General features: G+C 40.0%; 1 protein-coding gene and 1 long non-coding RNA gene across 3 annotated transcripts in view; one reads left to right on the top strand and one right to left on the bottom strand.

Annotated features, from left to right (window-relative positions):
* LOC138681814 (uncharacterized) overlaps positions 1-19,217 on the top strand; it is a 122,675-nt gene extending 103,458 nt beyond the window's left edge. The window contains exon 4 of the long non-coding RNA XR_011322009.1: positions 18,925-19,217. This is a non-coding gene — a long non-coding RNA (uncharacterized lncRNA). The remainder of the gene's footprint in view (positions 1-18,924) is intronic.
* Positions 14,757-27,530, bottom strand: part of SLC6A1 (solute carrier family 6 member 1) — a 62,863-nt gene continuing 50,089 nt past the window's right edge. For both annotated transcript variants that reach the window (XM_069769770.1, XM_069769771.1), the window contains exons 10-15: positions 25,808-25,920; positions 23,563-23,694; positions 22,887-22,989; positions 21,494-21,594; positions 19,211-19,378; positions 14,757-17,208 (exon numbers count right to left, since the gene is read on the bottom strand). In XM_069769770.1, the coding sequence (XP_069625871.1) occupies positions 17,104-17,208; positions 19,211-19,378; positions 21,494-21,594; positions 22,887-22,989; positions 23,563-23,694; positions 25,808-25,920 (722 nt within the window). In that variant the 3' untranslated portion in view covers positions 14,757-17,103. The remainder of the gene's footprint in view (positions 17,209-19,210; positions 19,379-21,493; positions 21,595-22,886; positions 22,990-23,562; positions 23,695-25,807; positions 25,921-27,530) is intronic.

The raw sequence follows: 27,530 nt of genomic DNA, 5'->3' as shown, positions 1-27,530 counted from the left end.
TATCCTCAGTAGCTCTGTTTAGCACAGGTGAAAGTTTTCAAGTTTCAGCTTTGTCAAGAGAAAAGTTGCCAGAAACTTCTAAACTAAGCCCTGCCTCTTTCTCTCCACTCTGTAACTGCATTTTTCCTTTAGCCTCTTCTCTTTGAACACCAGTAAGATATTTTGTATCCCCAGAGGGACACTGTACTCTATTGGATAGTGCTTGAAATTGAGAATACACTTTTTAATTAGCAATATCATAATGCTCCTTATTCCTAAGTGGCGAGGAAAATCCCATAGCTCCATCACATTTGAAGACTACCGGACCATTGCTTTTGTCCCCAGCACACATTCACAGGCTAATAGTCATAAAAAACCCTCTCACAATTAGCATTGTCAAGCTTACTACATGCGTACTCGGCACTCTCCAAGTGCCACTGACTGAAGCTGGCTGACATGGAAGACCCGAGCACTTTGGCAGAGCTCATGACTGGAGCAGTGGAAGACTACACTCTGTCACGTCCTCGGAGATGGGCATGAAGAGACTCTTCTGGGCTGCTGGCCCCAGTGGTTGTGTCTCTGCTCTCCTGACAGGGAACGGCTCTGCCCGTTACAGCCATGGAGGTTGTGACAAGAACAGACTGCGTTTTGGTGACGATGGGTCTTAATTTCTTTAAAAGCTGTAAATGAAACAACCCATCATTACATCTGATGTCTGAGGGGTTCATACTGTGCGTAGCAGAGATCATTGCAAAGCACAGCAAATTCTCAAAAAATAAAAAAGGCCCTTAGAATTTGATTTTACTGAAGGAAAAGTGGCTTAACATTAGCACCTGCAGACACCTCAGAGCACAATTTTTTCTCCCCCCCCCACCTCTCAAAGAAGGAAAATGGATAGCAAAGCTTTGTCACAGGCCATTTCAAGCTAGTGCGTTCAGCAATCACAGGATTCCCTTGTACCTGAAGTAATTTTTAACTTTGCAATGAGTTCATGTGGATCAAGAGCATGTTATAATCTGGTTCATCAAGAGAAAAGAAAATATGGGGTTTTAACCATGAATAAATCTTAAAAAAAATTATGTCATCTGCAATAATATATTCACAATATTTTCATTCTAATTAATTAATTAAAGTGTTAGAGAGGGAATATTTGCATAAGAAAATCTTTGTAGTTTTGACTTCTTTAAAAATAAAATCACTCATTCATGATGTAATAATTACTAAGAAGTAGAAAATGATCTAATGCGCATTCTTCTGTATCAAACTGGCTTTCATTTTTAATCATAAATGCTGCCATTCTTAGCTCTTGAATAATTACAGTTTACATCAAGCTGCCTAGGGGAGGTACTCGGCCTTGGGGAAGGAAAACAGATCACTTCTTTGTTCTCTTTTCAAAGGCCAGACCAAAATTCTTGCACCCATAGTAGGAAAGGTATTGAGAACCTCATCACATAAATGCAGCAGTGCTTCTCCCTGTGTCTTTGGCACTGCTGCTTTGCATCCTTCTGTGGCAAATGAAGGCTATTGACAACTCTTATGGCCACTCATTAATAGAAGAAGTGAACGGGATTTTTCAGCTTCCTTGCCAGAATTCTGGCATGCAGGCAAAAAAAAGAAGTCAAAGAAGATGGACCATGACATTTGGTGCAAGAGCTAGAAATGCATGCAATTACTTTGTCAGTATTGGCATTGTAAGATTTTCAAGGCATGTGAAGTAGCAGTATAGTTAAACGCTGCTATTCAGTTCAGTATAGTGAGGAAGTAGTGCCAGTGCTTATTAGGAAGTTGATCTTGGTCATGAAATTGTTATCTGTTTTAGTGACACTAGATTTTAGAACTAAGAGATAAGTATGGCTCACAATACGAAAAAAGAGTTATTTTTTTGAATCCTCTTGCACTGTAGATGAAAGGCTACATACTTTAAAAGTCCAGAAAAAGTCCTTGGTGTGTTCAGTTCTTCAGATGAATGTTAGTCCTTACGAAATAGGAACATGTGCTGTAAGTCTGTATCATTAGCTACACAAATAGTAAATGCATATTACTCTTAAAGACTGATGAGCTCATTACATTATCATAAGTCAGTAGGTGCCTACAGGTTAAAAATCACCGCAGTTGATCTACAGCTATTGCTGACAACTCCCAACTGCTAATGACACCATGCTAGAGAATGTGTCCACCAGAATAAATTTACCTGCTTGTGATGTTTGATAGCTGAGTTTCTTATCCATGACCTCTAAACCCATTCCACCTTGTTTTGCTTGTAAGCACTTACTGAAGACACTGACGCAAAAAGGAAGATATGAAGGAAACAAGTGTTCAAAGTTTAGCTTAATTATTTTTAGCTCTAAATGAAAACCATTATGTTAACATTGCGTACACTTTTTTCTGGAAAGGGTGACTGGGCTTTTAGTACAGTTTCTTCTTTCTTTAACTTTTAAGATGCTGTTAACATCCTGCAAGAGTTGATAGTTCTGCACATCAGAAATATCAGAGCTACTATGTGGCAGTGAATTAGTCCTTGTGAGAAGTTTAGTGTTTTCCAGCTTCACTGTTTTCAGGACCAAATTACTTATCAGAAGCAAGCTTGGTGCCTCTGAGTTGCAGATAAATAAGAAGCTTTTACCTTACAAATTTTGACTTTTTCAGGTTCTGAACTGCACAGAGACCATTTCCATAAAAACCTCTCTTCCATATCTGGTCCAAACTTTATCTATAGGTACTTGCTGTTTAAAAATTATGTCCTTTTATCAGTCCCATGTTCTTTTTAAAAGCTGTTGAGTACTTTGCTTCAGTGTTTGCAAGGGTTCTGTGTCCTTTTGAAATTGTTCATCCAGTTATGACCAGTTGTGGTGATACAGAGAGATGTTGAGGTAGCGATGGTAAGAGACAGAAGTGGAAGCCTCAGCCAGCAAAATGAAAAATATGTATTTTATTGTGGTTTAATAACCTCTCTGAGTTGAGCCATTTTCTCTTCATGTAGGCATCTTACGTTTGAATCTTATACCTCTCTAGAGGTTCACAAATGTTAGGAAGTATAACTGATGTTTGGAGATATATTATTTGATGTCTGCCTTTCTTCACTGCCTATTCTTTTAAGAATTTCTTGTACATATGTGTCTTAGCTAATATAAATCTAAAGTCCCGTGTTTCACATGGTGTTACCGTTAGCTTGATATGGAAGTTTATACCAGCTGAATTTTGTTTGCCACACTTGTTGATTAAAAGCATGGCCAAGCACCACTTTAAAAAAAAAAAAAAAAGGAAGGTTAAAAAAAAGTATAATGGCAAATCTGGCACTGACAGACAGGGAGAAGCAATGGAGGAGCTCTGATTCCCAAACTGCATATTGTGCTACAGAAATGAAGAGCAACTCTCCAGGGAAGACCCAACTAGTGCAAAACGATGTACTGTTCACTTACGGACATCTCCCTCCAGTGCTAGTATATTAAAGGGAAAACACCTCTGGTATTACATAGACATGCATTTACTGGACTTCACAGAGCTGAGCTTTTGCTTTATGCCGTTTGATTCTGGGCTGTCTCATGGCCCTGAAGCAGCTTTGTCTCCAAACAGAACCATATTAACTGGGCAACTGCTTGGCATGGTGGCATTACTTGTGGCTACATCCACTTCAGTTCCCATGGCGCGCATTGCAAATCAGCAGTGCCAGGGTGTCTGCTGGTAAGCACCTGGGCAACTTACTGCCATGAGATTCTCACAAGAAAGAAGTCCTCACGTGCCTTCTAAATTGCAGTTATGCTGGTTTCAGTGTAAAACAGTAGGTGGTTGTCTCATCAGCCTCTTGGCGATGGACAGAAACAGTTTAAACTGCCTGGCTGCATCAGGATTCTCCCGAGCATAGCCCAGCAATGTGTTGGTTAATGACTGGGGCTTCCAGCTGCTGTCGCAGTGGATACAGAATGTCCAGGCTGAATTTCTTATTTTCCTTATATTTTTACATAGGAAAATACTTCACAGCAACTTTGCTTCTGAAAAATACCAAATGTAATCTGAATAAATTATTTCTAACGTACTCTTATTATTAAGCAGAATTCTGCTCCAAAACTAAATAATCTTGAACACTAAAAAAGGAGCCCAACTTGATGTCTTTCAACTCTAGAAAGGCTTTCTTCAGCCTGTTAACTTTTTTAATGCCCACATAATGTTTCTTTGAACATAATCTGTCTTGTGTCCCAAGGCAATTGTGCTTAATGTTCAGCAGCAAAGTAAATTTAAGATGTTAAAATCACAGCCTAATCGGGTATAGCTGGCATGTGATAGATGGGAGACAGCGTACAACATGCTAAAGTCATAGTAATCGTTTTAGCATGTGTTAATATTTAGTGAGTTTTAGTTGCTTGTTTGGTAGGAGAACAGCATGCTCCTAATTTATTTATCATAGGTTTGTTGACAATTTCTGGTATGGATTCTTTCTTTGCTTCTGTTTCTCAGCTTCCCCATAAACAAAGCATTACCTGTCTTAAAAATAAGGACATTTTTGTGTGCTACCAAGCCTCTTCATGTTGTATTTTTCAGAGATGAAATGGATAGAGGGATTGCACTAGGCTTTTGTGTTGAGAGAAGTATTTTAGCTATTATCTAATCAATAAGACAACTTATAAATCATCTTTGCTGGAGGAGACTAACATTATTCAAACAGACATGCTATACTTGCTATTTCATAGAATCATAGAATCATTTAGGTTGGAAAAGACCTTCAAGATCATCAAGTCCAACCATCATCCATGCCCACTAAACCATGTCCTGAAGTGCCTTGTCTACGGGCTTTTTGAATACCTCCAGGGATGGTGACTCAACCACTTCCCTGGGCAGCCTGTTCCAATGTCTGACAACCCTCTCAGTAAAGAAATTTTTCCTAATATCCAACCTAAACCTCCCCTGCTGCAACTTGAGGCCCTTTCCTCTCGTCCTATCTCCAGCCACCTGACAGAAGAGACCAGCACCCACCTCACTACAACCCCCCTTCAGGTAGTTGTAGAGAGCGATAAGGTCTCCCCTCAGCCTCCTCTTCTCTAGACTAAACAGCCCCAGCTCCCTCAGCTGCTCCTCGTAAGACTTGTGCTCCAGGCCCCTCATCAACTTGGTTGCCCTTCTCTGGACACGCTCCAGCATCTCCATGTCTTTCCTGTAGTGAGGGGCCCAAAACTGCACACAGGACTCGAGGTGCAGCCTCACCAGTGCCGAGTACAGGGGAACAATCACCTCCCTGCTCCTGCTGGCCACACTGTTTCTGATACAGGCTAGGGTGCTGTTGGCCGCCTTGGCCACCTGGGCACACTGCTGGCTCATATTCAGCCGGCTGTCAACCAGCACCCCCAGGTCTTTCTCTGCCGGGCAGCTTTCCAGCCGCTCTTCCCATGGGGTTGCTGTGACAGAAGTGGAGGACCCAGCACTTCGCCTTGTTGAACTTCATAAAATTGGCCTCAGCCCATCGATCCAGCCTGTCCAGATCTCTCTGTAGAGCCTCCCTACCCTCAAGCAGATCGACCCTGCCTCCCAACTTGGTGTCATCTGCAAACTTGCTGAGGGTGCACTCAATCCCCTCATCCAAATCATTGATAAAGATACTAAACAGAACGGGGCCCAGCACCGAGCCCTGAGGAACACCACTTGTGACCAGCTGTCAACTGGATTTAACTCCATTCACCACAACCCTTTGGGCTCGGCCATCCAGCCAGTTTTTCACCCAGCGAAGAGTACACTTGTCCAAGCCATGAGCCGCCAGCTTCTCAAGGAGTATGCCATGAGAGACAGTGTCAAAGGCCTTGCTGAAGTCGAGGTAGATAACATCCACAGCCTTTCCCTCATCCACTAGGCGGGTCACCTGGTTGTAGAAGACCAGGTTGGTCAAGCAGGACCTGCCTTTCGTAAACCCATGCTGACTGGGCCTGATCCCCTGTTTGTCCTGCACATGCCATGTAAGTGCACTCGAGACAAACCGCTCCATAATCTTCCCTGGTACTGAGGTCAAGCTGACAGGCCTGTAGTTCCCTGGATCTTCCCTCCAACCCTTCTTGTAAATGGGCGTCACACATTCCTTTAGCAGAATTCCTAGTGCAGTTTCTAAAGCAATATATTTTTTTTTTGCATGTTGTGTGCAAAATAATCAGTCTGTAAAGTCACTATTAATTGCTGAATTTAGGGAGCAAGTGTTGGTAGCTTTTTGAGTCTACTAGGCAGCCTTAGTGGGTAAATAGCTGCTTTTTCAGAAAAAATGGATGGTCCTTTCAGAATGATCATAGGAAGCAAAAAGGAGCTAATTCAAGTTGAGTCATTACAGGTGTACTTCAGAGATGTCCCTGGAAAGGACACGTTACCTTGGATGTGGGAGGTATGCAGTAATATTGGGTATTTCCCACATATGGTTGGCATAAATCCTATGGATTTTACAAGATATATTGGGGAGGGCGTGTGCAAAGATGATTTCTTGTCTGTGAATTGCAAGATTCAAAGTTTTGGGGAAGATTCCTGTGAAAAAGAGAACTGGAAGCTGGGCCTGGTGAGGGCCATTTTTAAGAGGTGCTGAGCACCTCCCATGTTAAGGATATTCTTTTCCATTAGGATGCAGCCTTCCAGGAGGGGTAGTCGGTGGGTTGATTCCCACCTCTGCTTTCCTTGCCATGTCTGCAGTTAGGGGAACAGTGTCCTGGAGTCAAAGCTAAAGAAGTAGGTGACAGTGGATAGTGGGTTTAATTACTGGCCTAGACTGAATGTTTATTTCAAGTGAGGGGTTGTTTTGAACCCATGGGTTTTCTTGGGCGAGATGGTGCATCCTTCACGCTCAGTAACTGACTGCGCTGTCTGATGGGCCTGAAATGGAAACCAAGTCAGCATCCGAGTTTGCAGACAGACGAGCATTCTTCAAATAACTGAGCTGGGAGAAGAGTTACTCCCCAGGATCTTGTCTGCAGCTGCGTGTCGCACAATTGGAGCTTTTCGGTCCCTCTTATTTGCCAGCTGAGCTGCTTGTCTGAGTGCTCCCTTACATGCCTTAATCAAAATGAGACAGAATACCTTAAAAAGTTCCCATCAGATTTATTAACAAACTGCTTGGGCAGTCCACCAGCACAATGTCAAGCTGGAAGAGGGCAGCTGCACCCAGTCAGAGGTGGTCGTCTTGGCTGTTAGGAGCAGATCGCTGAATTCTCCACGGCGCTGTGAAAGAGCTGTAGATGGAGAGGTGGATTCTCATCTGGTTTGCATTATAGCTTTGGGCCAGGTCCACTGAGTTACACCAATGCAACAGGGGGGTCTTCCAGCACTGAGCCTGCTTTGAGGTGCTGGGGGTTAACACACCTCATAGAGGCATGTGAGGAATTACTGGAAACTTGTAAGGAGCAATTTGCAGCATAGGCTCGTGCAATTAAACTGTCACCTTAACCTCTCCTCCTGCAGACAGGGATGTCATACTGCCATGGGAATCCACTGGTCACTGCTGTACTCTGGACTTGGATTTGTTATTCATAGCAACAACAAATAGATAAAAAAAGATTGGTGAATGAACATTTTGCCCTATCTTGAAAGCTAAGGTAATACGAAAAGTACTGCTCTTGGCTGTGTGTTTGTGCAGTGTTCAAAATAATGAGATTTTGGCCTAGCTGAGACCCTCTGGGCTTCTCCGGTAACAGTGAGAAATAATGATAAGCTGCATTGAGCAGATACAGACAACTGCCTTAGCAACAAGAAATGGTTGCAAAGTTGAAATACGTATGACTAATTGAGCTCTAATACAATCCCACAAGTTACAGTTTTTTTCCCTTTAAAATTCATGAGAATGTTGCCGAGGCCTGTCAAATGTTGCCAGCATCTGCCAAAAAGGTCCGAACGAGGTCAGTTTAAATGGCGGACACTGTCCGCTAGATCTGAGCTGAGACTGTTAATATCACTTCACTGAAAAGACAAGCTGGCCCTCAGATATGAGCTACAGGCTGCAGGCCACCCAGCTTTCCAGCATATGTATTTATTAGTGATTTTAAGGAAAATGAATTTTCCTCCTCTCTTGTCTCCCCTTCCTTACATCAGTCACTAAAAAAATGTACACGGCTTGTTTGAAGACTTAGCCAGTTTTGGCGTTTGTACTTGCACTGACAAAATGCTGGTCTGTGCAGAGCATTGGAGGAACATTGTTCTGACAGCCCATTGAGTTTTACATTTCCAAACTTTCCTGGTTAATGTACCGTAGGCCGCGGTCCGCTCCCTCCTCCTCTTGACTCCCCATGCTGACGCCACGGCCCTCGGAGCCGCTCGCTGCCGGCACATGTGCCCGAGGAGCGCTCCTTGCTGCTCGCAGCTGGGAGCACCCCAGCACCCCGTCTGCAATGCCTCCAGCGGCAGCAGCACAAGAGCCAGCTTTGTTGATTTCTGAGTCCGCCTCACCAGAGGAAATCTGCGTGTGGCAGCGCGCAGGGTTGTAAAAGAAAAAGTGGCTTTTACAGAAATTATGCTAGCAACCATGCTAAAAAAGAATCAATAAAAAGCCGGATGGGGCAGACCACATGAATGTGTACTCAGTGTAGAGAGGGTCTTTTCAAAGGGATAACATTTTGACAGCGGTGTGATGGTGTCATAGCATTCTTTTGATTTGCATTTTTATGTTAATGGAGGCTGCTAACGAAGCTATTTCTATAGCAATCATCTCAGAAAATTTAAAATTAAATGTTTCCTGAAAAGGCAGCAGTAAATAAAAATAACCCCCATCCACTAGTCCTAGTTTCATAATCTTGGAGAATTTAGTTTCATAAGATAAAGAAAGTCAAAGCAGAATGTGGAAATATAAAATAAGCATGCCAGAAACCCCCGGAGAAGCCTGTGACTTACAAAGGAAGAGGATGAGCCGAAAACATAACATATAAAATATTGAATGTTAAGTAATACATAGTATGAAAAGAACTAAGAAAAAAACTTATCTGAGCATATTTGTGGAAGCTTTTTGTGAAAGTGAGAAGCTTAAAAGCAACACAAATACAATGTTTCATGCCGACAGCTGAATAACTTTGAATGATGGAACTGAGTACAATTACCATTCTCCAACAGCAAAAGCCAGTAGATTGGTACCTTAATGTTCTCTAGACTTGTTTTATTATACCACTTGCTTATAAGCTTGCATTTTATTATTTAACTGCAGACATTCAAATCTATGTCTTTTTTCTCCTCAAAACCCCAACCAGCAGTCCCATAAAATAGTGCTTTAGGGCCAAAATAGGGCCAAAACCCCTGTCCCGGTGCACTCTTGTTTCCTTTGCATTACCTTGACTGGTCCAAAAAAAGTAAAAAAAAAAAGAAAAAAAACGCTAGTGGAGTAGATTAACAGATACTGCAGATTTGTAATAACCCTTTGTTAACTCATTTGTTAGCTGATTGAGACCTTACTCCCTTTATTTTCTCATTTTAGGACCATTTGCTGGCATTTTGCTTAGTGCTTGAGGCTACTGGTACCTCGTTGACTCATTTATTTGATCAGAGTTGGAAACCTTGAACTATCTTTTCTAATACATCATTCTTGTAATAACAAATTGTACAGGGCTGAAAAGAGCCGATTTGATCAGATAAAGCATCAAGTTAACGCTGTGGACTATTAGAGAAGAGTATCAACGTGTTTCAGGTTGGTTTTGGTGTGTCAGTGTACTTACATTTGCTGCAGAAGCTGCTGAGTTTGTGCTGTCCTGAGAGCCACCTGGCAAGCATGGGCTTGGCTGACTTGAGACAGTGGAAGAAATAAAATCTAGTGCGTGTCGTTGGCATGTCTTAATTACTGGCGATCTTTCTTACCTTAGTGTGCCCACTGTGCAATATAATTTTTGCTGCTAAAGCCATACCTCGGGCAGTTATTCTGTAAGTTAATAATGGAAGTGAAACAATTCGACATAGATAATAGAGTAATTCCCTGGTGAGCACACATTCAGCTATCTCTATGTGCGTACTGATGACTCTTCAGTGATGCCCTTGCAGACCTCACCCACAAGTAAGCTGTAACAGGGAAGATTCAGCTGTGCAAGAACACATCTTTCTTCCCTGCTTGTTCCCAGCTTGCACTTTCTTATTTCAGATGGGACATTGGACCTGATCAATCATTGGGGACAGTTGTTGGAAGCTCAGTGTCTTCAGTGGCAAGTGGAATAGCAGGAGGGATTCTTTTACTCTTAAGTATGCGGGAGGATCGAGGTAGAGTGGTTTTAAACCAAAATCCGAGTCAAATTTTGTAATTTTGAAGCAGATCCTGACAGGCAAGTTCTGTCACGATACAGCTTGCTAACAGCAGGAGCAAGCAGGCTGGGAAAGGTCACCCTTATCCCCCCGAGACCAAGAATAAGTCTGTGGAAAGATCGGCAGTAAAGGTCATGTGTTGCTGCTGTATGACAGTTGGTAAAGAGCAGGTTAAAAACCGCTGAGCTCTGTCACTTTTAGGGCAAAGTTAGTTGCCTACAGTGTGAGTTGGTGTTTCTTTCCAGTGTTTTGATTAATTATTTTGGTCATTCATTCAGTGAAATATTCGCAGTGCAGTGCAGTGAACTGAAATGACCTAGAAATAACTCCCTAACGCAACCTGACGCTCTGGCTTATATTCAGAGAGATTTATTGTTTTACTCATAGACGATCTTCATCAAAATGTTCCTCAGTCATTCTGGGGGAGCTGTTTCCATTCCTACAATACCAAGTAGCTTTCTATACACCTGGTAATATTTAGTGGCTTCCTGCTTCAGAAGTTGAATGTGTTGCGACAGAAATTTTGCTTGTGGCACTCCAGAGGAGACCGGCGGGACATGGCCCGGAGCTAATGGCCTGGCAGCAGGAATTGCAGCTGTTTTTCAGGAATCGGCACTGACAACACCAGAACCTCAGGCACACCCAGGCACTGCTGCCGAACACCCCGTGTGCTGCTCTGAGGGCGTTGCTCTTTGGGCAGAGCTGGCTGGTTAAAAGCTACTGCTTTTAACTGGTGTTACTGCTCCTGCCGTGGTGCCAGACCAGGCAGCTGAGCAGGGGATCCAAGTCCTGACTGTATCGGCTGTAGTTAATTTTAATTGATTGTGCGTGGGGACAGCTATTCAGCTGCAGGGAGGACTGGGATGTAAAAGCAGCTGTATGTTTGCATATGGCATTGCCAGTAAATGATAGTGCCAGTCATGTCTTGAAAACCTTTTTGTAGACTAAAACTAGCCTTTTAGGCTCTTTTATGTTAAACTTGTTTAGATGTTCCCAGGTTGCTTTAGAGCTATTATAAAGAACAGAAATTGCATCGATATAATGTAATAAGGCAGTGACTTGTTCCATTCAGTTTTATTCCCCTTCCAGCACTAAGTTGATATCCAGTTTGGTAAAGTCTAGCGGAGACTCCAGACACAGAATTAACATGTACATTTTGCCTATTTTCTACCCAACATTGCTTTAAAATGTTTATAAACACCTCTCAGATACTTATATCCAAAGACATATAAGGCAGCTATTCCAATATGATTAAAGCACCATTGCTGGCAAAACACATTAGTTTTTACCCTTGTGACAATGCCTGATCCATCCTGTCCTTCTCTTAGGCAATGTTGGACACATTTAGCACCATCATGTACTTATGACTCATAAATAACTCACAGGATTACTTCAGCCTGTTTGATAATCAAAAATAATAAATGAAAATTTGCCACTGATTTTAGTGTGAGACCATTTACAAAGCAGGGGGGGAAATAATCACATGTTAAGTTGCAAAAATAGTGTAAGTAAGTTCTCCCCCACCAATTCATAAATTTTGAAATAGGGGACAAGTCTTGAATGCATGCATGGGTAAAGTGTGTGTGTGCGCAGCCGTGTCCATTCACGTGCCCAGGGCTTGGCAATTGGGGGTTTATCGGTTCCCTCTGCTGTAACCAACCTGCTGAAGGACACTTGGACAGCGAGCTCTTGAGCTGCGGGGCTGCCTGAGTTAATGACTTCTTACGTGTTTGGTCAGAAGACTAGAACAAAATGCAACAATACAGCTCTGTAGCCCTAAAAATTAACTGGATTTCTGTGAGAATAGAGAAAATTGCTCATTGTCCAGAAATTGTCAGGAGGAAAGAGTGGCAGAATTGTTGACTGGCCTCAACTTGTAGAGGCCGAATGAGAAGTGGCAATACTTACATCAGCTTCTTAAGAAGACTAAGCTCTGTAGGGGGACTAAGATTATGTTTCACTTTACCCTATTTAATTCCCCTTTGTGCTCTGAGCCTTTTTTAAATTTTTTTTTTTTTTTTTTTTTTTACTTCATAGGAAGAAGAGAGGAAGTAAGCCAGATTTAGACATGGGAAAAAAAAAACCCAACATACAACAGGAAAAACTGTATGTGAGTGAACCCCTCCCTCCCACCTCATTCTTATCCATTTTATTTTAAACATCTTTCTATTCAGTCAGTGCCACTTGTCTTGAAGGTAATTGTGACTGCTGTTCTTCTTCCTTGTCATCACTTTCTGTGCATGCATGTGCTGAAGGACTGCTTAGTCTGCCTGGAGGAGACGGGAATTACACCTGCCCCGTCACTGCCACTCCACAGTCACTGTGGCTACCAGGAGAGGGTTGGAAGACATAGTGAAGGTACAGGCAATGACCAGAAGGTAGGGCAGAAGGTACCACTGTACCTTCAGGGCCATCTCTAGACACAAGGAATAACTGGCCATGTTTTTATATATATATAACATGTAGGGGATTTTTTTGTTGTTGTTTGGGTTTTTTGGGAGTGGGGGGGAGGTTGTTTTTGTTTTTGTGGTTGTTGTTGGTCTTCTTTTTCCCCCCAATATATGATCCTGAGCAGTGTGAGAAGCTGGGAAAGAAGAGGAGGGCTGGGTGGGGGAAGTAAAAAGAACCTTTAGAATAGAAAACCTGGTGCCTTCTTTCTTGCTCTGAGGAGTGAGCAGTGAAACTGGTTAATTTGTGGTAGTTTGGCGGACTCACAAACACTAAGGTAAGAGCAGCAGCTACAGCTGGTTGGCAGCTGCCGCAGCTCACACTTGGCTCTGAGTTGATCAGTTCAGATTCCCAGGAAATAAGGCTTTTGTGTTGTTGCTTTCCTCATCATGCCTGCGTGTGTTTGTAGGTTGCTGCACAACAGATTTCAGGCTCCTCTTCATTGGGAATCTGTCCTGAAGTGGAAGGGACCAAGACATGAATGTCTGTGTGTTTTAGTGCAACCCATTTTTGCTGCTCCCAGCCGGGTTCAACGGCAGCTGCCTAACACGGTTATGACTGTGAGGGGGTGTTGGCAGGCAGGAGGTACCACCCTGTGCTTACTTACAGGCTCAGGTGAGCCTGAGATCAGCTGCACCTGAACACATAGCCATGCCTTTGGGTTATAACCCAGCCCCCCAGAAAACCAGCCAACAGTGGGAGTTGAGTAATTTTAATAGTTAATTGCAATGCTATTGTGGCCTGAGCAGAACAAAACAGAAATAATCAGGCTTAAAACAAACAAAAAAACCCCAAAAGCAACATAGTGTTATTTTAGAATAACAGCACATGTAGCTGCACTAATACTCCTGACGAGCAAGGACATGGATTTTCTCGGGGCATCCTGAAGTCCTGTAGGGAAGAAGTGACCTTATTTGCATTTTTCTTGTTGAATTGCTGTCGGGATTTCTACAGCATGGCAAGAGAAAATTCCTCCAGGAGAACATGGAAATATCACAGCACTAACGCAATATCCTTCAACTAGGTTCCTTTTCCTCAGCCTTCCTTTGCCCCTCGCACGGCCGTCTGGCCAGCCACCCAGCACTAAACAACGTGTCCGCTTCTCTCAGATGCAACTCTCATCCTTTTCTTACAATATATTGTGAAAGCAGCAGGCCATGAATACAATACATAATGCCCATGAACTAAACATTAAAGATAGCTTCTAGTTTCCTCTGTATTTCAAAAGCATCGAAGTTGCTTCTTCCCCCCATTTCCAGAACAATCTGTGATCTTCCCTACATGCTCCTGCCCTTCCTCCCCAGCCTTTTTTAAAAGCCGAAGGATCTGCCCTCGCCTTGTACTCATACGTTTGAGTGCTCCTTTCTAAGGTCAGCATTTTGAATTTGAAGTCTATGATTTTAGACGCTTCTATCAGGAGCATTTTCAATTCTAATCATGTTCTCTAAATTGCTTAGACTCTTTCCCAGCATGATGTCCTGCTCCAATTTTATAGTTAGATAATTAAATTCAGAGTATAGGAGCATTCAGCTCCTCAGCAGTAGTGCATAGATGCAGATGTAAGGCAGACTGCTGTGCAACTTGCTTGATATCTTCTCACGCTTTAATGGCAGCTGATACAGAAAACAAGGATTTTTTTGTAGAAATGTATTATCTGTCCACTTAGTACAAAGCCACTCTTTCACCAGCCTCATTGGCTTCAGCCCGGGATGGTATGCTCCCCAGTAATGGCTTAGAAATCAATGACTTCAGGTGCTGCAGTTCAGACCCCAAAGTATCAGCAGAGATGTACCTGAGGAACGTTTACGTTAAAATCCAGCTTTTTCCCAGGGCTGCTCAGAGGTCCTGGTCTACCATCTTCCTGCAGGAGTATTAAAGCAGCAGGATGCCAGGTAGTTACCTTTTAAGCTTTGCGTATAATGTATGCACATACTAACTAAATTATAGAAACAGCAGTATGGATTAATTATACACATCACAACTGTGATACAGCATTTTGCTATTTAAAGGACATTATATATATATATATAAAAATATATGAAACATTCAGAACTTGCTTCACATAGAATAACAATAAGTCCAATGAAAGACTGCAAAATTCTGAATTTAATGTATAATATAACCTTTATTCTTTTTCCTCTAAACTCTTGGAAACTTACATAACAATCGTGCTTTAATTATGACACCATTTATAGACATTTAAAATGCATCTTAATTTATAAATATTTTACATTTGGTCCATAGAACAGGTTGCAATTTACTAAATAATACTGTACTCTTTTAAACAGGCTCTGTATATATTTTTGAATATGTATATATTACATATATATTTTTATATAGAGATAGATTTGCTTGGTGTTCAGATATTTCCTTATTGCAAAAAGCATATATGATCATACAATAATCTTTTTTTCAGGGCAAGTACTACAAAAAAGATACAGCTATTCACAGTTTACACACAGTAGTTCTACAACACTATTTTGTGCTATATGATACGTTTGTACAGCTTTTTGCTAAAGAGCAGGTCTGTCAAACATCTGTCATAATTGTTTACAATCAAACATTAAATACTGCATTTTTCTTAGAACAACATGGGACTTGATTACATTAAACAATAAAGAGAAAGTTGGAATTTTTATCCTTAGTCTAATGAAATTCACAGTTATAATGTGTATGTATCATGTATAATGTTTGTGTAAGATGTACGGGTTTCCTCTAAATCCCAAAGACTTACAGGACTTTTGCATTTCAGCTATAGCTGTTTAGGATGTAGCTTAGATCTCATAATATTTTACAATTGATCTATGTATGAAACAGTTTAGAATCTACCAAACATACTCTGAGATTTTTATGATGTAGTTTGAAATACATGTGTATTATATATATATTATTTCTACAATAATGTGCTTGACATTCTGAGAATAATACCTTATTGCAAGAACATGTTTGTCACCTTCAGACAAAAACAACGAAAAACCCAACATTCACAGTTAACATGTTTTTCACGTAGTAGTTCTACATAAATTGTGCTATCTAACATTGTACGTTGCACAAAAATTTGCTGAAAAGCATGTTTCATTGCACAGTTCTGTCACAGTCATTTACAATCAAACATCAACTACTGCATTTTCCATAATCCTTTGTGTCCGTCATATAGCTGCCAAACGAGAAATAGCATACAGGGCTAACCACTGCGTTTTTCACACCGGGAAAAACTTCCATGAGCTGAATGGGCTTTCTAGCTATGTGGCAAATGCAGACTGAGCCCAGAGTGGAGATTCTTATCTTATTGAATAGCTTTCCCTCATGCCTTCATCACCACAAATAATATGTAAATAAAAATAAAACTGCTTCAAAGTGCTAATGATCCATATTTTGTAATTTGCTCAGTAGAAACTGTTAAAGTCCTTTAACAGATTAAAAAGAACAGTTGTAAATTAAACCCTAAATTAGAACTGCAAAGATAAGCTTCAATCTTTAAGCCATTGTTTTGGTTTCTATTTTGGTGGCAATGCAATAGTAGTAGAATAATAACAGCATAATAAAAGCTTAAGTACTCTGAGCTTGAATTGCAAATACTTTGTATTTCTTTTACTCCTGGGAATCTTTAATAGCTCTTGGATATTACTTCTCATTTTGCTAAAAAAGTTAGAAGTCATATTTTTGCCTCTAACATCTGCGATTCATGTTGTATTGATTCACAAAGATACGTTCTTTTCATAAGAAATAGTATATGTATTTTTAAAGAAATTTATGATCTTATTTGAAAGTTATCCTGAAAGGCTAACTAAGTACAGATAGCATTTACAGCCATTCTATGCTGTATTGCCACAAATAGCCATATAACTTCATTTGCACTAGGAATGTTTATAAAGGCTGTGTCTACTGTTAATTGAAGGAAGTCTCTTCCCCCTCAAATGGCCTGGACTGGAACAAGTTTTAAGGGCAGGCTTTTTCACTGATAATCACTTGTTTACAAAATACGTCATTCTTTTGTACAAAACAATTCCAAACTTAATTTTACTCCTGCAAAGTCAGAAATAACAGTCTTGGGATTCAGCGGTAAGAAATATTGATAAACTACTAAAAATCAGCAGCACAAAACTTCAAATAGTCGTGCTAAAAGGTAGATTAAAAAGGTCTTGGCACATCAATTTACAAATTCCAAGATATGCAACTATTATTGTGAAAGGATAAAAACATTAACAGTCTGTGGATTGCCAGAGAACACAAAACACTGTCAAGATCTGAGCTCGCGCAATGGTTGGGTCATACCCATGGCGATTCCCTTATAGTGGAGATGACCTTTTTTCTTTTTTTCTTTTTTTTTTTTCTTTTTTTTTTTTGCCACTAGAGGTAGGTAATTATATTCTCAGATGTAAATTTGTGGTCATATTCAACCATTTTTTTTGTTTTTCTGGAGTAGTATTGGTACTTTTACAATACAGAAGTTTAGATGTAGGCTTCTTTGTTTGCAGAGTTGCTCTGTTGGGCCTGATCTGGCCCGTTTTCAGGATGAGTGATGTCTTCACTTGGCTGAATCATTACCTGGATGCGCTGTTTAAAGAACAACAATAAATGTGAGGCAGTCAAAAACCTGGTTTTAAGGTTACTTTTTTTTTTTTTTAAAGGCAATCCTAAACACTTCTGTCTAGGCATTAGAGCTAAAATAAAAAATTCTGTCTGTCTCCCAAGGGACCAAAAAGGCAGTAAGTCACATACACTAAACACAGTTTTAGCTGCGTTACGAACACAACAGTAGGAGTTGAAAGACCACATGCAAAATGGTAGATGCCACCAGGCATTAACAACTGAGCATGCCTAGGGAAAAGAAAGGAGGAGGGACTGAAGCATGGGGCAGGTGAGGAGGGACCCCGCTGCAAGCCCACAGGTCCGGCACAGAGCCTGCAAGTTTGCAGTGGGCGGCTGGGACTCCAAGCTGGATCTCAGATGTGATGGTGACCTCCCCAGGGAGCAGAAGGGACTGGAGAGTATTGGCTGCAGCTTCTGGGAGTTACTACCTCTGTGGATCCAACACGTAAAGTAGACTTGTATTTAAGATAGTTTTACTTCTAGTCTGACTTCCCTAGTCCTTTTGTGTTCTCTCCTTTGGTGAAGCTTACCTGCCTAACTCCTGTTCATATTGAGAAAGAGAGTCCAGTTTTGATCGTCAAAGCCTGTGAGTGGTGTAGGCTCCTCCTAGTATCTAATGATCATTTGTCAATGCTTTCAAAAATAAGACCTTAATCCACAGCCGGACTGAGATGGGGAACTTCTACTGTGATCTTATACAACTCTGCCCAAGAACCAGCTATATTTTAGAGCAACAATTCTCCATTTGCATGTAAATGTTTCCATAAGACTGAGGGAAAGATATTCAAAATGTAGGAGCTAAGAACAAGCAGGGGAAAAAAAACCACCAAAACAATGCACAAACAAACAGAAATTTTTTTGTAGACTTCTTTGAAGCATCACTGAGTCTTTTAAAATTTGCTGAAGACAAATATTTGGATCAAGATCCGGGCAATTCATGAGGCATTACTCATCAATTCTGCTTAAGATCATCTGTCCCTTTGCAAAGATGGCTCTGTCAGCTGATTTTAGAATATTCCAGAAATTGTGACAAATTCATTATGACAATCTTTGGTTCCCACAATCATAGAGGACAGAGATGCGTGTTTCAATACTTGTGCTGAAGAAGTGTCCGTTATGCACAGAATGAGATTATTGGCTGGAGAGGGAAAACTGAGGATGCACACAGATTAAAAAAAAATAAGTATGGCAATTGTACGCGATTATTAAACAGTGTACTGACAACACCTCTCTCACGTGGGAAGTGTCATCTCTTTTTAACAAATGGAATAAGGAATCAGGGAGAGGCTAAGAGCACAGTGCAATGAGAAAAAGGCCTCTAATATTCTTTATGAAGTAACTCTTCACAGAAATCCCTTAAATAAAGACTAAAGGGAATCATAGAATATGTTCCCAAGATTTGCCCTGTACTTTCTCTCACCTGCAGCAGAACAAGGCAGCTGTGGTAACTTAGAACAGGTGTAATGCAGAATACGAACTCAAATCTTTGATCCCATTGCAGGGAGATGCTAAATAGGGTCACTGTGAGCAGACTCATGGAAACAAAGTTATGTGGGTTTAGTCCTAAGAGTTTGATTCCAATTCCTTAGAGCATCATCTGCCTTGATACATGATAGTATGTTTTGCATTAATAATAAGGACAAATTTACATATTTTGTAAACTGCTACTTTGGTTTTTAGGTGTAAGAAGCTGGGATGCAGAGTGTCTGCAACTGTCAAAGCCCAGAGATAAGGACCACATTTAATGCAGTGAATTATGTTCAACAACAGATGGTAAAGATACTGTCTTGTCTTTTGTCTGTTTGGTACTTGTTTTTATGTTTTTTCAGCTCTATGCAAAATAACAGGGCTAAGCAAGTGAGGCCACAGGAAATGTAGAGTAGAAAATAACTGCCCAGCAATCTTTCATCAGTGTGCACAGGTCTCAGAAGATGAAATCATGCAGTCAGGAAAAAGAGAGACTTACCTGTTTTAAGGAGCCTTTCAGGGTTAGAAACATGTATGCCATATAGCCTGGTATCAGCACCATAGAAGACAAAGCCATGAACCAGCCAACCCCTTGGCCCCATTTTGGGAAAACATAACTTCCCATTGTGAGCGGAGTCATTTGGACAGCACTGAAGATAAATACTCCCTGCAAAATATAGCGGAAAAGAAGATTTGGATGAGATTTCCAGAGTGTTCAGTGTTCAAGAGTTTTTCTGGATTGACTTAGACCTCAAGCCTGCCTTTACATCCAGGCAAGGAGAAAAAGGTTCCTTTGGTCCCTGGTGATGGCTGCCGGGCACTGGCTTGTAGATGGGGGCTGCAGGTCAGTCTTCCATATGGAGGTTGCAGAAAACAGGCAAAAGTCAGCCCACTGCACTGACTGATTAATCTCTAGTGTGAGAATGTGTAAATAAGGGAACTGTTATTCTGAAATTGTGCAGTTGTTTGATTGTTTCCACTAACTTCCTTATTGGAATAATAGCATCAGTAGAACTCTACCGTACTGCTCAGCAACAGATTCCTAGAGGCTCTGAATAAGAAATGTTCTTTAAAGCCTGGCTCTGCACAGACCTCTCTAATAGCACCACCTAAGAGTGCTTGGCCCGGAGGCTTTGATTTTGTTCAGATCCTCTGAACAAACTCGTAATGGAAAATGAGAGCAGTCAGAATGGAACCTGCGTTTCAGTAAGTGGCTACAGATTTGTCTGTATAACAGATGTTATCCTAGGAAATTCAAAAATCACTTTGAATTTTTCAGTAACGGGAGATGAGGAGATAGCTTCCCAAAAAGCTTCTTACCAAAATTCATCTTAACATTTCAAGTTAACACTCTATTTTCACATACATAACCTGCATCTCAGATTATCCAGGTATGCTGGTACAGGGAATCCACTGGTACTAGTAGAATCCTCAGATAACCTGCACAAAATCAGAGGGAAGGGGGCTATTGGGAAAGATGGGAGTCCTGGGGAATAATACCTGCATACACATGCATACTGTACCATTGATCAGCAGCACTTGTGGGTTGCTTTTGTGTTGTTTTCAAACAGATCACCTGCAAACATGGTATTTTTTCCTTTAAGTTCCCGAGGAAGACTCCTATCCTGGCCTGTTGCAAGTGTCTAAAACAGCCTGCATCAGGGAAACCTGCTAAACTGAACCAGCAAAGAAGGAAGTTCATTTTGATCCCAGGTTCAGGCCTTGTGCAGAACATATTCCCAGAGAGGAGAATACAGAGAGGCAGATTTTTTGCACATCACCACCACCTCTGAATTTGCACTGGACAACAAACTCTGTTGAAGACTTTATAAGACAGGAGAAATCTGGTAAATTTTACATACAACGTTGGTCATCTTCCTACTACACCACTAAAATAAACAAAATGCATTTTTTATGCTTTCCTGAACACTTGTTTTTGGAAAAATGAAAGCCACCTTCATCTGGGTAGGGATGAATCAAGGAACGCTCAATATAAACACATTTCTGTTCCTCTCTTCAGTGCTCTTTGTTTGCTTTTCTATGGCTACCTATATGGGAATATCAGTGAAATATCAGTGAGTGAGAAGTATTGTGTCATGTGTAATAGTGTCTACTCGATTACAGTTTTTTATATTGCATCTGGGTTGACTACATCATGTGTAGTAAATTTACATTGCCTATTATTTCAAAATGTACTGTATGGACTTAACTGGATAAAGTTTAGAATCAGGAGAAGACTGTACTATGGTTTCCAGTGCACAAAATCCTTGCAAGGTTTGCCAGAAAAAACAGTAGCAATGTAGTATAAACTGGGTAATATATGCCACAGAATCCCACAAGAGAACAACATCAGTTTATAATCCTAGTCTGTTACCAGAATAGTGCCTGTGAAGGAATTCAGTTTACTAAACGTGGGCATTTTTGTGTATATGGAAAATTTAGACTTTAGAGAGATTGCTACATTTTACCTAAGCATACAAGAAATGGTCAAAATTTTTTTCTTACAGTTTTCTATTTCTGCCAATCAAACTCTTGACTAGTTACCATTTTCAGAGGACTAATACAAATCTTGACATTGCACAAGGCTTCTTTTCTTAGGGCACAGGCTTCCTCTAATGACACTGGTTTTTGCTTATTGCCTTCAGTGGAATTGCTCAACTCCTTAAAAAAGGAATTAGGTCAGAGTTAATATGAACCTGTGGGGGTGGAAATGACAACACTGTAGTACACAGGCCACCTCATTTACATCCTTTGAATCATATAATAAAAGTTTGTTCCTTACTGCCACAATGATAGGAGTGAAAAATGACCAGCAGAGTTTCCACCAGATGCAGGGTCTGTATCCCACCATCTCTTGGATGTTGTCATAAAATCTATTAACACCTAAATAAAGAAATAAGAAACAGTATAGAAACTTATCAGATAATTGAGTCAATTGAAAGCTCAGTGGTTTTGAGAGACACTGTCATAAATGATGAGGTATATTTGGAAGCTCTATACAGACCCCAACATGACTTTTCACCTATCTGAATGGGAAAGAAACCTGCAAACTCAGAAGCACCAAGAATCATTTGTTCTCATTCTTCCACATGATAATTAATTAATTAGTGACCAGCAAACTTATTCCCATGCAAAGGCTGAGGAAGTCTACATCTGAAGGTCAAATGCAACAAACGCCCTTGGTTAATTTCAACTCTAGTCTTATTAGAATGAGAGATTTAGAATTATATTTTACAAATTAAATCAAAAAAAAAACCCAAACCCATCCTAGTGTTAACCAGCTTCACTCTCTGTGGATATATGCACACCAAATACATGCAGAACTGCATATGAAATCAAAGAGTAGCACTTCTGTTGCTGCTGTTACCTACCAGCACTCCATCACCTTCTAAAAGGTATGTCTATCATACTATTTGTAACTTTGATTTCTTCATTATTTAGCTATTATATTTTTCCATTCGCATTTGCTGGATTCATATGCAGTATCTCTCCCCTATAAAAATGCTGTTCCATCCTCTTAAGCCCATTAAAAGACAACAGAAAGACTTAAGTTATCTAGCTCTGAATCAGTTTTGTAATATAAGCTGAAGTGCCTTAGTAATCATGGGAGTAGCTCCTTGGACTAGCTAACACAGGACTAAGGTCAAATGCACAAATACTCTGGCAAGAATACGATACATATTCATTAATCTTTATACCCAGAGCTTGCCAGTCCAGACTTGTGGATATTTTAGGGCAATTATGCAAGATACAACTGACCAAGGAGCCTGGCTCTCACTGCAAGATCCTAGAGTGACAGAGTCATTTCTGGAAATGAAACATTACAAAGTCCAAAAGACATAAATCATTCTGTTGACAACAGCAGTACCTAATGCCTCTGAAGATCCAGGCTTTCCAAGGAAGGGGGATAGGAAAAAAGAGGGACATGTCACCTATTTAGTATTCCTGAAACACTTAGCATCTAATGACTTCCAGGTTTATACACAGGGTATTTTAAAGAGGCAGAAGTACCTTCCATAAGCCACCTTTGAGTCCTCAGTGGAATTATATGCATATAAAACAAGGCTAATTTCAGTTCCACCCTCAGCATGTACATGCACAAAAGAACAAATCGGTAAATGAAGTATCCTTATGATATGCAAAGCTTATGGAAAAAATAAAACCATATTGTTTACCGTAGCACCAGGATATCGAGATGCACTCAAAGAATACAAGGAACAAGAGACTCATTCCACTGGCAGAGTAGTAGTCAAAAAGCTTAAACACATATATTCCACCCTAAAACATAGAAGAAGGAAGTGTTAAAATAAATAGTAAGGACTCCAATTTCAAGAGAGATTAAAATGCAAGCTACAAACTAAACAGTGGTGAATAGGTCAGGGACACATTAATATAAATTAATTAAAGTTAACAGGTTAAAATCTGATAATGCTTGAGGTCAATACTGACGAAAATTAGATTACTGCCAGAATTCAATTAACTGGTTTAATTTCACTTTACTCCTTTTTGTTAAATAATTCAATCATTTCCCTCAAATAGTTTGCAATCTAGTAGATCACAGGAAGCAATGGAGAACATCCCTAGCTGCCACTTCTTGGACTGTAAGATAGGCCGTAGAGATGTGTATTTTCTTGTCACCTGAGCCAGGAAGTAGGACAAACTGCATCCACGGACTACAGGCATTTTACACTTACAAGTTAATGTCTGCTGCCTGAAGTCTTTAGATAATGTTGATGATAGATCCCTGCCACTTAAACAGTTTGCAATGATTCCTGGTTGGAGTGGGGGAAGGGAGAAATAAAACAGATGCTGTATGCCAGACATAGGATCTCGTTCTTCTACAGAACATACCTGAGTAATATTGGACAGCCCTATCAGATAGGAAACAATGCATACAACAGCAATGAAGATTTCTCTTCGATTGCGCAGTAACTTCGGAAATTCATCCACCAAAGCTGTTATGAATCCTTCCACAGTGCAAAACTGCAAGTAAAGTCAGAAATAAAATAGAATGCAATGCACTACAACAGCAGGACTACATTTAGGGAAGGAGTTTTCAACAGTACCCATCACTGGCGTAAGGCTGCATCTATTAAATGATAAGCAAAAATTCACTTGACTTCAGTGGAAGCAGTGCTCCTGAATATCCTTGTTTCTGTCTAAAAAGATCTGTGCAAAAAGATTTCCAGCTAGAAAAACACTCAAAATTCCAAACTATGAACTACAGCATGTTCTTCATGAACATAAAGTGCTTGTTCTTGTGATAGAAGACGATACACCTACAGTTGATGACTTTGACCCCTAGATCCTTCTAAAACGTACACTTTCTGTGATTTACTCACATACATGAAAGCCAATAGAAACAAAAAGTCTAATCAGGTTAGTGCTTCAGGGTAAAGGTTAAAGACAGGAGATTGATTCTCATATGTAATAATTCAAATACTTTTTGTATCGCCAGAAAAGATTTTTGCTGAGAATGTGGTCCTCCAAATGGAAAGCATGGCCATACTTCAGATTTTTTCTGTATGCACATATTCAAAATAAATGTTATCATTGTGATGGCTGAAATAATGAAGAACAGAACGTATGTAAAGTTTTATTAATTTCCAGCAGTGCAACCAGAATTTAACCAATAGTTACAGTTCCTGTAAGTTATAGCATATGAAATGTTTCACTGAGACAGAAAATGAAGAAGGCATGACAACCTGTAGCTACATATTCTTTTAAATAATATTAGACTACCTTCCTCAGCTGTTAGTTGCCTAGAGACAAGTTCTTTCAAGAATATTTTGGACCCAATTAATTTCACAGTAGTTTCCCCCCAGATTGAGCAACAGGTTTTAATGTCAAGCCTGAAGCTTAATGAAAAACGAAGAAATAGAAAACAAAATTTCAGCTTCCCTTCATGTTGCAGGATAAAATGCCCTCTCGGTCTTTTTGTATTTTGGTTCACAGGCTGAAGTCAACTTGGATTTATAGAAAATGATGGATTTTCTCTACTGAAAGACTAGTACAGTACTAAGCTAGTAATTCTTATATTCCTTTGCGTGCTATGAAGACTGTGCTAATAACTGTAGGGTGCTGGTTTGACAGCTGCAACTGATTGCAAGTAGATTAACACATCTGCCTGTGACTGGTCACATACAGATGACCAAATATTTCAGCAGGCAGAATGGACTACCCTGACAAAGTCCTCGAAGTATGCTTTGCAAAATAACACAAGGTGCTTTCTTTAGTGCACTTACAATATAGTTGCTATCTGTATTAAAATTATTACTGATTAATGAATGCTTTTGTTGGCCATAGTCCTTTCTAGCATTTAAAGTGCTTTTTTTTTTGTTCTGTGTGCTTTTTTGTTAATTTTGCAATAAACTTTTTTTAATGATTGCATGACTTAATTATTTCATTATTTAATTATTTAATCTAGACAGCAACTCTGGAGAATACCTTATTTGGATTTGCAAAACCTCTAGGTTGTGCCTTCCCATTCGTTTCCAGTTGTCAGATACCATCTATAACTCTTAGCTAAGGCCTGAACCAATAAAGTCTTGATCCTTACCATTGGGAAGTGATTTCAGAACACACTAAGATGCAGAATGTCCTCAGTAACATCCTCCTGAATTTCCTCCTGACATTCTTATGCTTGAAATGTGTGCTGCATCTTTTTTGCTCCATGTGGTAAGCTCTGAAGTTGCCTTTCAGAAATATTTGTGGCATCTAAATCTTGTAAAGCATATCCCAGTGTCTCCTACATTGCTGAACATTGCAAAGCTATTTTTAATATTGTGATTGAACGGTTAAGATTTCAAAGATAGTTCCTTTTGTCTGCAGAATAAGTTTTCTGCACATTTTGTATATGCTTCCAACAGTTCATGAAAAAGCAAATGTGTCTTAGTATCCATTTTTTACTATCCCAGGCTCCTTGAACCATTCAGTCTTTCCTCTCCTTAGTACCTCCTATTATTTATCTGATTATTCCAGAAACCATTCTGCACCACTAACAGCTGGCAGTGCAGAATGCACAGAGAGAGGCCAACCTTGTGCCGTACAGTTGCAGAAAATTTGTCTTTGTTATTAATTTTTATACCAGTTTTACCTGACTGTCAATTCCAAGCATAAGCAACATGGAGAAGAACAGTATTGCCCACAAAGGAGAAATTGGTAACTGTGTCACTGCTTCTGGATAAGCTAGAAATGCCAGTCCAGGGCCTGGTAGGAGAAACAGGAGAGAAAATGTCATTGTGATTGATTGGGTGTTGTGATTGTTTGCTCCTGTTGATGCATGGGTTTTAGGTTTATTTGAATGACTCAGCCATGGATGCAGCATCTGACCAGGGATTTCAGCTTAATCAGTGTTCACTGACCAAGAAGTCAGTGCACGTACCTTGCTTTTAAAGTGAACCAACCAAAACGAAAAACCCACAACCCCAACCCCCCAAACCAACCAACCAACCAAGCAAAATACTAGACACAGTTCAGAAGCTGCTCCTGAGAGACACCTTTGTACAGCAAAGACAGGAAATGTTATGCTTGGCTAGGATTACATCTTCAGGTACTGATCAGCTTTCTCTCCCTCTCAAGTGGTTACTGATAGCTGTAATCTTCTGCTTTGCACCAGGTAGTTCAGAAGAGAAACAAAGACAGCTCAGAAATGGAGAAGACACTTTCCAACATTTATAGTATTCCCATTTGTTATTCCATTCCATTAATTATTAAAATACACATTTTAATAAACTATGTAGTTGTGAATAGGCAAACCTTTTTCATCTGTGTTCCTACTAACTGCTAATGGGAGGCATAGTGTTGGAAGGAGAATATAAATTATTAAAAAAGAAGGAGCTCTTTTTGTTGTCATAGCATAGCTGGAAGCCAGCTGATGCCAGGTTAAGAGGGAAACCTGTAGCAAACTAAATAATCACAGAAATAAAATTAGTGTGCCTCACCTAAGCGGGGGTATCTGATTTTTTGGTTTTCATTAAAAGTAAGTCTGTCTGTGACAATTGGTTGGACCTACATAGCTTTCAAACCAGTGAGGCAAGGATTGGCATTAGACACCTGATTTTGAAACAATTATTTGCTAGCAATAGCAGACATGATTGGAATGCCTTCCAAATGGCAGTAGTAAAAGCAAAATAAACTTAAGATAAATATGTTCTTAATTTTACTGTTACACATTCCACCAAAATGCAGCTACAGCTTTTAATAATATTGTTTTACAAAGCTGTATAAAAGATTATAAACCAATATGTCTCATGGTGCTAAAATAAAGCATCAGTTTCTGAGCTTGCTAGGAGAAATAGAAGCCTTAATTAAAAGGTCAAATTTTCAACTATCTTATGCAATTAGTGGCTGCAGGAAGTCATGTGCATCTTTCAGAAGTCTATTATCTTAGGTACCTTAAAATGTATTTAGGAGCTTAACATGATATAAAAATATTGTTCTGTTTGCAGGTGTAGTCTTTATATAGTTATATCTATATCAAATACATAAATCCAAGAAGCTTATTTCACACACCACTGACTTTCTAGACCATTTTTTGACAACAATGTATGCCATCATAATTCTTTTCCTAATTTCTTTGTATGTGTAGTTTACTGAAGATTATTTTTAGGGCTTAAATTCTCCCCTTTTCTAACTAAGGAAATATTTCATCAATGGGATATGTTTACTAGTATAGTAAGACATATTTTGTCCACCAGTGACTTCCAACCAAGCTTTCAGTTATCAGATCCCTCCCTGTGGCCAGAACTGCTAAATGAGTATCTGGTACACCAGCTGGGTTAGGGCAACCATCTGCTCTGCTACTTTAAGCTTTTTCA

This window comes from Haliaeetus albicilla, chromosome 24 (assembly GCF_947461875.1).
Source record: "Haliaeetus albicilla chromosome 24, bHalAlb1.1, whole genome shotgun sequence".
NCBI classification, from domain to species: domain Eukaryota; kingdom Metazoa; phylum Chordata; class Aves; order Accipitriformes; family Accipitridae; genus Haliaeetus; species Haliaeetus albicilla.
The sequence above is the reverse complement of the archived record's forward strand: the minus strand, read 5'-3'. Positions and strand labels throughout refer to the sequence as shown.